The following is a 10,534-nucleotide window of genomic DNA, read 5'->3' on the forward strand; positions in this document are numbered from 1 at the left end:
GGGCAGGCGCAGTCTGCTCTTCCCCCATAGAGCTCAGTCAGTGGGGCAGCTGGGAGCAGGCTGGAGGGTGGGATGGGGTCTAAGTTTCCACAGCCTGTGCCTGGAGTGTCGGGGGGAGGTGGGGAGGATCATGACTCCTCGGTGGAACTGGGGCTGGCCATGCCTGGTGGGCGAGGTGAGGCAGGAAATGCCCACCTGGGTTGGCACTCACCACAGCTCCATTGCTCTCTACTCCCCAGGGTGAACCTGGTGCAGATGGTGCAGCTGGCAAAGAGGTACCGTTGTGCTGGGCTTCTCCTTTTCTCTTCGGGATGCTTCTTCTTGCTTTTAGCTTTGCCCTGACCCCTCTTCATTCATTCAGTAAACGCTCCCTGTACGCACAGACTATTTCTGGACAGATATACAGGAAACCGGTGCCCTTGTTCTTCTGGGGAGAGGGATTGGGGACTAGGGGAAAAGGATGAGAGTGAGCCTTGTTTTTCACTCTTTTTTTTTTTTTTTTTTTTTTTTTACCATATACTTGGTCAAAAAGAGCCAATAATAATAATAATCAGACTCCAAATAAACATTTCTTGGGCACCGGCTCTAGCCGGGCCCTCCCTTTCATTCTGACTTCTCACCTCTTTTTGTCTGTGACGAGAGACCCAACCAACATGATCATACACGGCCACACCCCAGGAACATGAGTCTCCCTTCCAGATGTCCCCGCTCTTGTTGGCAGGGAGGTTGGCATCCTTTCTCACACAGAGCCCAGTGGACACGGCCTGGGGACCTAACACTGTGGGAGGTCCTTTCACGGCACCTGTCTTTCCTGGACAACTTGGAGATGCTGCCCAGACTTGATCCCTGACTTTTGCTTTCTTCTAGGGACCCCCTGGAAAACAAGGAATCTACGGACCCCCTGGCCCAAAGGTGAGTAGGCACTGGCCGGGTTTGAGAGGAGAAGCTCATGAGTTGATTAAGCCCAACTCTAAGCTCTGACTTTAGCCATGGAGAGGAGACACAGGAAGGCCAGTGGGCAGGGGAAAAAGTGGGCAGAACTTGGAGCAGCCTCGTCTCTGACAGCTTCTCACGTGGGGCTGTTCCAAGGTTCATTCACTCCTGATTGATTGATTCATTCATTCATTCATTCTGCGAGCATCTGCTTGGCCTTGCTTACCCGCCAGGCCCTCTGTCCTAGCCTAGGGCGTCAGGGAGGCTGCACAGAGAACAGGGACATTTCAGCTGAGTAGGAGGAGTGCACCGCGGAGAGAGGAGGGGAAGGCAGTCCAGGCAGGGAGGACTAAGACACATGGCCGAGTCAGAATTATAACCAGTGAGGTGTGGCTGGAGGTGCAACGAGGCTGGAGAAGATGCGGTCAGGACCGCATCATGCATGGCCTTGAACGCCTGGCCAAGGAATTAGACCTTTGTCCTGAAGGCAGTTGGGAGCCATCAGAATTTCTAAGTAGGAAGTAACAACATGAAAACTGTCCTTTAGAAGGACTGCTTTGGGGGCAGCGACACGGGGCAACCTGTCAAGATCCTGTGGCCACAGTCCAGAGGGAGACGCTGGGGGCCAGGTAGGGGGCTGAAGACAGGAGCAGACTGCTGAGACATCATGAGGTAGGCTCGACAGCACTCTGCAGTGCTGGACTGTGACTTCCTGTCCTTGTAGGGTGACCCGGGACCTTCAGGGCAGAAGGGCCAGGCAGGGGAGAAGGGAAGAGCTGGCATGCCTGGCGGGCCTGGCAAGAGTGGCTCCATGGGACCTTCTGGGCCGCCGGGTCCTGCAGGAGAGAGAGGCCACCCTGGATCTCCGGGACCTGCAGGGAGCCCTGGCCTGCCCGGGGTGCCTGGCACCATGGTAAGATGGGGAGGCTGGCAGCCATGGGCACTGGCCCACAGAGCAGGCATGCGGGGTAGAGCGTGGACCATTTTAGAGGCTCTTGCTGACACTCTACAGGAAAGAGCATGACCCCCTTATGGGTGGTTCTTAACTGTGTGGGCGAGTTGAGGGGATTGGGGACCCTTTCCCCAGAAAAATGCACTGACTCTCGGAATGTTTTGTACCACTTTAGGGGGTTAGGACAGTGGGTTAAGTATCTGTGGGAGGCTCCTGGGACCCTTGCCTCCCTCCCCATCCTTTACTTCCATGAAGTCCATCCTCAGGGGAGATGAGCCCCAGGCTTGGAAGTATAATTGAGGCAGGTTTCTTCTCTTTCCTCAGGGAGACATGGTAAATTATGATGAAATCAAGAGGTTCATCAGACAAGAGATCATTAAAATGTTTGATGGTAATTGGCAGCTGGCTGGGTGGCAGTGGGTGCTGCTCGCCCTTCCCAGCTGCTTCTCCACCCCGCCCTGGCCTCCTTTTCCTTAAAGCTCAATATCCACCTCCCCCACCTGCTACTTACCTTGCTCTCCCACTTACAGGCATATGTTCAATTAGGCTTCAGCCTTTCCTGCCACCTGCTCTGTTCAGAGACAGAATGATTCCCTCCTGCCCTCCCCAAGCCCCCGCTGGAGCAGACGAGAAAATTGATATCAAATGAGTCTGCATAGAGTGAGCTCTAAATAAAGGGACAAGCAGCAGCTCTAAGAAGGCTGCTGTGGTTTCATTTTAAGCTTTTTTTCCTGTTCATTTTTTTGTCCAACATTGACAGGCTAGGGACTGGGGAAAACATGGACCTTTCCGGAAGGGGCTAGACATCCTGCTTGGGAAGCAGACCTTGAATGCCAAGCAAGGAGTCTAGACTTTATTCTGAAGCCAGTGGTGAACTCAGGAAGGCCATTGGAGAAGAGAGGTGCTGTAATCAGATCTGTGCTTCAGGAAGCTCACGGTGGAGAGCGAGGAGTGAGGTGGGGCTAGGGCACAGGAGACCACTTAAGAGATCCACCCACACGTTCCTTGCTCTGACATCCCTCTGAAGAAAGGCTGTCTTGGATTCCATGCTGGGGGCCTGTCTGTAGCATCTGCAGCCGTTCTGAGTCCCTGGGGGGCACCCTGTGACCTGTCCCTGACCTTTCTTACAGAGAGAATGGCTTACTACACCTCCAGGATGCAGTTTCCCATGGAGATAGCAGCAGCTCCAGGACGACCAGGGCCCCCAGGGAAGGAGGGTCCCCCGGGCCGGCCAGGTGCCCCGGGGTCACCTGGGCTCCCTGGTCAGATTGGTAGAGAAGGTCGGCAGGGCTTGCCCGGGTTGAGAGGTAGGTCTGCCGTCCGGTTACTGAGGTGCATACCTAGCTCTTGGGGGCAAACATGAGCATCGCATGAGGTCTGTTGTGAATATGGCATTTGCGTGTATACGTGTGTTTCAAATAATCCTACTGGGTGTGTCATTGTTCTACTCAGGGATGGGGCCTCTTATTTGATTTCTTTTGTTCCAGGATTGCCTGGTACCAAAGGTGAAAAGGGAGACATTGGTGTTGGCATTGCAGGAGAAGCTGGTCTCCCCGGCCCCCCAGGTAGGAAAAGCCAGCCTTTGAGACCGTGAACCTGGAGCAGTTGAGATGGCCTTTCTTTATGTTCCTTCTATAACATAGTTGTGTAGAACCTGAAGTAACCACAGGCCTATCAACCATCATTTAGAGTAATGCCACTGCGTGTAAAATACTCTACGAGGGCGTGTGTGTGAGTGTGCGTGGGGAGGGGGGCGGGTGTTGGGGATGCGGTGGAAGACCCAGTGCCTGCCCTCAAGTCCTAACCTGGGCTAGCACCACGCAGTGGAAGAGAGCTGGATGTGGTGGGGCCAGGGAATGCAAGTCCAGGTCCTGCTCATCCTCTTACTGGCTCTGTGACCTTGACGAGCCTAAGAGAGAAATGGCTAAAGCTTGATAGCCTGGCTCTGAGCTGTAGCTTCACCACTGACCAGGTGGGTGGCGTCTTTGAGCCTGCGTCCTCGTCTCCAGAATGAGATAGTCGTTTCTTTCTCATGGAATTGTTGTGAAGATTCAATGAATAATGCAGAAAAAGCACTTGCCTTGTGCCTGGCACGTGGAAACTCTGAATAAAACTAGCCAGTAGTGTTATTGTTATCGCTAAACTAATGTAAGGATCAGATCAGGTCTTCATGAAAATATGGTGTAACCGGAGAAATATTTATCAAATGTAAGGTATTACTTACCATGACTATTTTCTTTTCTTGTGATCTGGGTTTCCTGATCTTCCTTCTCTGACTCCTTCCTCCCTAGGTCCTCAAGGTCCTCCAGGATACGGCAAGATGGGTGCAACTGGGCCGATGGGCCAGCAAGGCATTCCTGGCATCCCTGGCCCCCCAGGCTCCATGGGCCCGCCGGGCAAGGCCGGCCACTGTAACCCCTCTGACTGCTTTGGGGCCATGCCAATGGAGCAAGAGTACCCACCCATGAAAAACATGAAGGGACCTTTTGGCTGAAATCACCATTTCCATCAGATGAAGGACTCCATTGGGAACAAATGGCTAAAACTTATAGGATTCTGGATGGGTTGTGAATGTTTTGAGTTTTTAATTGCTATTAATATTTTTTTATCAATAAACAAAGAAACAAAACTACCTGAAATCTCACTTCCAGTGGGGTTTCTCTGGGGCTGCAGCTGCATCTCCCTGTCATCCTCCTCTTGTCACTTGGTCCCAGGGTCAAAAGAGGGCATTTCCTTCATCGTCTGTGGTCAACCAGTCAAGCTGTGGGATGCTGCTGTATAGGGGGCCCCCAGCTCAGCTCTCCTCTCCAGATACTTCTGAGTCAACCTTTGGGCCTCTGGACCTTGTGTCCTATCCTTCATGGCACACTTCTCCAAGTCAGAGACGGGGCATCGCTCAGCCTCTTCCCATGGGTGAGCCAAAGGTGGGTTTGAAGACCCTGCTTGCAGCTGATAAAGGCCCCTCCCTATTTGCTTCCCTAAAGAAACCAGTGTTTGGTACCCCACCCACCTCTTCTTGGGTGTGACCCAAAGCCAATCCAGGTGCACCTTGGGAACTGCCACTTGCTGCTGAGGTGCATTCATGTGCCTGGCAGCACCTCCAAGCACGCACTGTCTCTTCTTGCTGCTCCCGTAATTCCATGATTAGAAAGCCTGTGCAAACAGGAGGAACGATAGGTCTCAGCCCCTGGCCCAGGCAACGAGGGACTGCTGCTTCTCCAGGAAATGACATGGAAACTCCTGCTTGTACCAGTGCATGGCCCTGTCACCAGCTCTCCTGGACGGCGCATGACATCTTTTGTTATTCTTTGTTAATCTAGCTCGTGTGGTGCTTTTCCTGTACCTCTTAGTCTAGGCCTTCAGAAACAGATTGCATCAGTGCAAAGGGGTCATGGGCAAGCCACGATCAGATCTGAATTCAGTGTCCTCAAAGTCCACTGGGACTTTGGTGATCTATCTGCAGCCTCCTTCTCCATATGTAAAAAGGCTAGGAAGAAAAAGAAAAAAAAGACAGCAAGTTGAATATTACAGAAACGTTCTATCTCAAGCTTCTTCCTTTTCTGCTTTTCAGATCTCTTGTCCTGAGGGGCTGGTTGCTCTGTGAGAAATCAACAGGGCACATCCAGAGGGACTTCCAAAGAAAGCCTTTATACTGGCCCCAGCTTTCTGGAAGGTTTATTCAAGTTGGATAAACTTCAAAGGGATCACAGAGCAGGCTGAGAAATGTACCCAGAGTCCAGATGCTTATCGAAACTGCCTGAAGCCTTCAAACTGGCCGTAAAATCTCTCCTGAGCTGGCATTTCCAGCACAGTTTTGAAAATTCCCTTCTCCCATTGAGCCCCAAATACCGAGAGCTTTTCAGAACCTTTGCCCTATTTTTTTTTCCTGCCAGGAGCAGAGGTGTGCCGATGGCCAGGGAAATGAAATCAGGCAGACTCCTGAGCATGCCAAGTGCCTCACGTGATGTTTCTAGATAAAGGAGCCAATTCTTATTTTACCTCTCACCAGCAATTCTCAGTTAACCCTGATTCTAACATAAAACATTAAAAAGAAAACATCCTCTTTGCACTGAAGTAGCAGCCGGTTTTGGACAGCCGATGAGGACAGATGTTAAAGTGCTCCCATTGGAAGGCCAGCTTCCTTTCCACCCAGTTAGTGAAGCACTAACCGATGATGGGCCTCATGATAAGGAGCACGTTGGTGTGAGTAGAAAGAAAGGGAAGCAAGGACCAGCTGTTGCATTGAGCAGGTTGGCTTTGAAGGCCAGAGGGGGAAAATCGCTATGAGGAAACATCAAACTCAAACCCTGTGAGGACCACCAGGGAACCTATCCTTACAGAGTAAATGATGTTTTCTTCACTTTTCTTCTTGAGTCAAATTCATACTACTCTTAGGGGGTTCTGCGACAGGCTAGGTTTAAGCTTTCATGATTTGAGTGTTTGTCTCCCTGGAGTTTGAAATTGCTGTATTCTCTTGGACCATGAAGAACCAGATGGAAAGCTGAATTTTATAGTCTCTGTTACAGTGGTCAGCAAAAAAAAAAAAAAAAAAAAAAAAAAAAATCCATGGATTTTGCTGGTAAGTTCAGGAGCTGGGTAAGCTTTTAGAGAAAGGAAGGAGGGGTGCACCCCTTTCCCTCCTTTCAGGCAGCTCTCTCACTTTCCCGCCTGTCTTCATTTCTTAGTGTAGTTATTCCAGGCTTTGAAGGCAACACACGGATCATTCAGATTGGCAATATCTAACTTGATGAGTCCATTTCCTCTTTCTACTTTGTGCTCGGAACTGTACCAGGCTCTGGGGATTCAGAGGCAAACTAGACAGACAGGATCCCTGCCTCCACAGTGTCTAGGGGAAGAGTAGAGAGTTAAACAAGCAGTTACAATAACGTGGGATGATGGGGCAGTACCAGGCGCCAGGGGAGCACAGAGCTGAGAGACCTAAACTTGTCTAGACAGAGATCTGTGTAGGCAGAGGGAACAGCACATGTCAAGGTCCAGAGATGACTGAGGACAGCATGCTGAGTGATGAGAGACAGTGCATGTGGTTGGAACGTGGAGTGCGAGCGGGAGAGACAGTGGGAAGCAAGGGTTTCACGTGAGGCTGTGTCGAGCCAGGTTTGCCTAACAGGGAATTCTTAATTTGAGAAACCCTCTGCTCTGTAAGATGGAGAAAAGGCTGCTGCATGTTTATTCTGCAGAGAAAAATCCCTGAATTTGATGTCTTCTGGAATTTGTCTTCTTTTCTGTCATAATATTTTTCCCTGTCACCAGAACTCAACAGAATCTATTTAGACTCTTCACATGTGGTCCGTTAACCCCCCTATAAGACTAGATCATTTTGTTGTTGTCCTGAATAGTTTATGGGAATAGAACGTATCAATGCAGTCTCCATATTATCCTATAATGTTAGGGGAGTGTGGCCAATTGTCTGTTGTTCTCATTTTTCTGTTGGTTCTGTGGAAAGCTACAAATCACCCTCTGATCCAAGGCATGCAAATGGAATTTAAATTTTGGAACTGGATCTAGTCAGAATCAAAGAGAATTAATTCCATAATAATTAAGTGGGTATTGGTATTCCTTCTCAGTAAGCAATACTGGAGCTTGGTGCTGAGACAGGAGGCCTAGAGGGAATGATGTGTCTCCAGGGGTGGCCATAGTTTCCAGTGGATGGTCCTTCCATTACCAAGCTATGCCTCACCTCTAATGGGTCAACCATGGGGCTTCCATGAACTCAGGGAAGTACTCTGTGCTCTAAAAAGGGCTGGAATCCAAGTTTTCCCCCTTGGGTAAAGCTGAAACAAAAACAGGAACTTCTCCACCCACCTCTGTCTGCCTCAGGTAGCTGAGGTTTTGGAAATGAGTTAATTGTTTTTCAGTCTTTGGAAGATCCTGATCTCCATTTTACCCAGCCCTCTCCAAAATAAACACACCTGGTCCTGCTGCAGGTCTTCCGAGGCACAGCCCTGGACTTGGCTTTGGTTGGTCTCTGACTGCCTGAGAGATGACTTGGATACCCTTGCCCCCAAATAGCACAGACATCCAATAGAATGTCCTCATATGAGCCCTGTGATGGGCAGAGCCCAGGGCTGGGGCGTGAAATTCTCATAGCTTAATCCTCAGCACCTAGAACAGAGCCTGGCAAATGGTGGGAACTCAACAGGTTAATATGTTTGTGGAGTAAAATGAGCGTGCCTCACACTGCTCCAGTTTGCAAGCCAGGTGTCACTCTTCTCTCTCCCTTGACCTTCAACCCAGACTGCAGGGCTTCTTCCTTTCTGAGATTTTGCAGTTGGATTCCACCAGTTTTTTGAACTGTCTATGTGGGCGGGGTGGGGGGAGGCTAGTTTACAAAGGTAAAGAAGATAAGACCTACCAACTACTAAGTACTGAGTAGTTAAAAGGTTGTGGACCTTGCTTCAAATCCTGCCTTCTCCATTTCCTTCTGATAGTTGGAAGTCACTTAGCTTCTCTCAGCCTCAGCTCATTATAAATGGGTAATAGTATCTATGTCAAAGGACTGTGGTGAAAATGAAACAACACACTGTACTTAGCACAATGTTTGGCCCCTAGTAAGCATTCAATACAGGATACTACTACTAATAATAACTATAATAGTCATTGAACTCATGCCAGGCACTATTCTAGGCACGGAGGATAGAGGAGTGAATAAGAAACGGACAATCCTACAATATACATAAACTTTAAAGAGGACAATTCAAGTAATGACAAGTGTTATGAAAGAATGAGACGTAGTGATACCATAGATGACTAGAATGCATGTAGGGGCAATGCTACTGTATTTGTGGTGTCAAAGAATGTCCCCCTCCCCCACCCAAGGAGGGGATATTTGAACTGAGACCTGGATGGCAAGGAGAAGCTAGCCAGTGAAGAGCCAAGGGAAGGGCATTCCAGACAGAAGGAAGAGCTAATCCAAAATCTAGAGGTGGGAATGAGCTTGGTACGTTCCAGGGGTGGAGACCAGGCCAGCATGGTTGGAGTGACCTGAGGACTGCTGTGGCAGGAAGTGGGGCTGCAGACGCAGGCAGGGTCTTGGTTATGTAGGGCCATGAAGGTCATAAGGATGAGTTTAGATGTTCTTATGAGTTATTGGAAGCCTCTGAAGGAGTTTAAGCCCAGGAGTGACATTATCTGATTTATATTTGAGACAATCATTCTGTCTGTCCTGTGAAAAATAGAATGTGGGGGAAAGAGTGAAAGCAGGGACGTGGATCAGGAAGCTATGGTCATGATCCAGGCCACAGATAATGGTGTCTTGGACTAGGGTGACAGTGCAAACCTGGAGAAAAGAGCAGATGTGGGTCTATTTTTGAACTAGAGCACAGGGAAGTGGGAGAGTATGTAGAGAAACAGAGGCCACACAAGAAAGATCCTAGGTTTCTGGCCTGAGAGGCTGGGTGGATTTTTGGAGATGAAGGAGAGGAACAGGTTTTGGGAAACATAACAAAGAGAACTCTTGTACAGGCAGGCTAGAATATAGCACAGTGACAGTACCAAGTGCACAGGGAGGCAGGCAAGAGCATGGCTAACTCTGGAGCTGCGGGGAATGTGGGACGGCTAGGTGCAGGATGGGATTGGAACTGAGCTTTGAAGGACTTGACTTGGGAGGGCTGCTGTTCAGGGAAGGGAGTGGTTTGAGCATAAGTCTGGGCATGAACAGGTGCCATAAGCTCATTTTTTCAGATCTCTTTACATATTGGTTTCTGACAGCTGAGGAAACTGAGACTCAGAAGTTAAATCACTTGCCCAAGGTCATAGAGTTAGCAAGTGGTAAAATCAAGATCCCCATTCCAAAGAAAGGGGGCTGAATGGTGGAACTGAACACAGGAGTACAGAGCAGCAGACAGACAGGGACTGTAAGACAGGATTGAAAAAGTGAAGGTTGGGCCAAATTGTGAAGGGCCTGGGGTGACAATGCAGAGGCTGGGCCTTATTTTGCAGGTGTAGATGAAGAGGAGCCATTGTAGGCTCTCCCGTGGGCAAGCAGCATGAGCAGCACTGATTCTGGAAAGTGCCTGGTGTTGACTGAAAAAAGTGCACAACATGAGAGTTGTGAGTTAAGTTTTATTCGGGGCAAAATGAGGACTACAGCCCAGGAGAGAGCATTTCAGATAGATCTGAAAAACTGCTCCAAAGAGACTGGGGGGAAGATCAGTATATATGTGATTTTGGTGAAGGGGGCGTACACATAGTCAAGCACATTTTTTTTTTTAGAAGATGTTGGGGGTAGGAGTTAATTAATTAATTAATTAATTTTGCTGTGTTGGGTCTTCGTTTCTGTGCGAAGGCTTTCTCTAGTTGTGGCAAGCGGGGGCCACTCTTCATCGCGGTGCGCGGGCCTCTCACTATCGCGGCCTCTGTTGTTGCAGAGCACAGGCTCCAGACGCGCAGGCTCAGTAGTTGTGGCTCACGGGCCTAGTTGCTCCACGGCATGTGGGATCTTCCCAGACCAGGGCTCGAACCCGTGTCCCCTGCATTAGCAGGCAGATTCTCAACCACTGCACCACCAGGGAAGCCCTCAAGCACATATTTTTTGCAGAAGGTTACTGCTAGTCAGGAGGGGAAGATGTCACCATGGAAGATTTTACTGCTTTTCTAGATAGGAGGAGATGAAGAATTGGGCTCATAAAA

At 49.5% G+C, this 10,534-nt stretch overlaps 1 protein-coding gene and 1 pseudogene across 4 annotated transcripts in view; both read left to right on the forward strand.

Moving 5' to 3' along the window:
- COL16A1 (collagen type XVI alpha 1 chain) overlaps window positions 1-4,529 on the forward strand; it is a 50,661-nt gene extending 46,132 nt beyond the window's left edge. For all 3 annotated transcript variants that reach the window (XM_081225277.1, XM_081225279.1, XM_081225278.1), the window contains 7 exons: window positions 240-275; window positions 868-912; window positions 1,658-1,846; window positions 2,210-2,276; window positions 3,016-3,192; window positions 3,373-3,450; window positions 4,177-4,529. In XM_081225277.1, coding sequence (XP_081081403.1) covers window positions 240-275; window positions 868-912; window positions 1,658-1,846; window positions 2,210-2,276; window positions 3,016-3,192; window positions 3,373-3,450; window positions 4,177-4,379 — 795 coding nt within the window. In that variant the 3' untranslated portion in view covers window positions 4,380-4,529. The remainder of the gene's footprint in view (window positions 1-239; window positions 276-867; window positions 913-1,657; window positions 1,847-2,209; window positions 2,277-3,015; window positions 3,193-3,372; window positions 3,451-4,176) is intronic.
- The window catches only part of LOC308605436 (methylosome protein WDR77-like), a 524,245-nt pseudogene that overhangs the window by 318,906 nt on the left and 194,805 nt on the right, over window positions 1-10,534 (forward strand). The window lies entirely within an intron of this gene.

Source organism: Mesoplodon bidens (assembly GCF_964165515.1).
Source record: "Mesoplodon bidens genome assembly, chromosome: 2".
In the NCBI taxonomy this organism is placed as follows: domain Eukaryota; kingdom Metazoa; phylum Chordata; class Mammalia; order Artiodactyla; family Ziphiidae; genus Mesoplodon; species Mesoplodon bidens.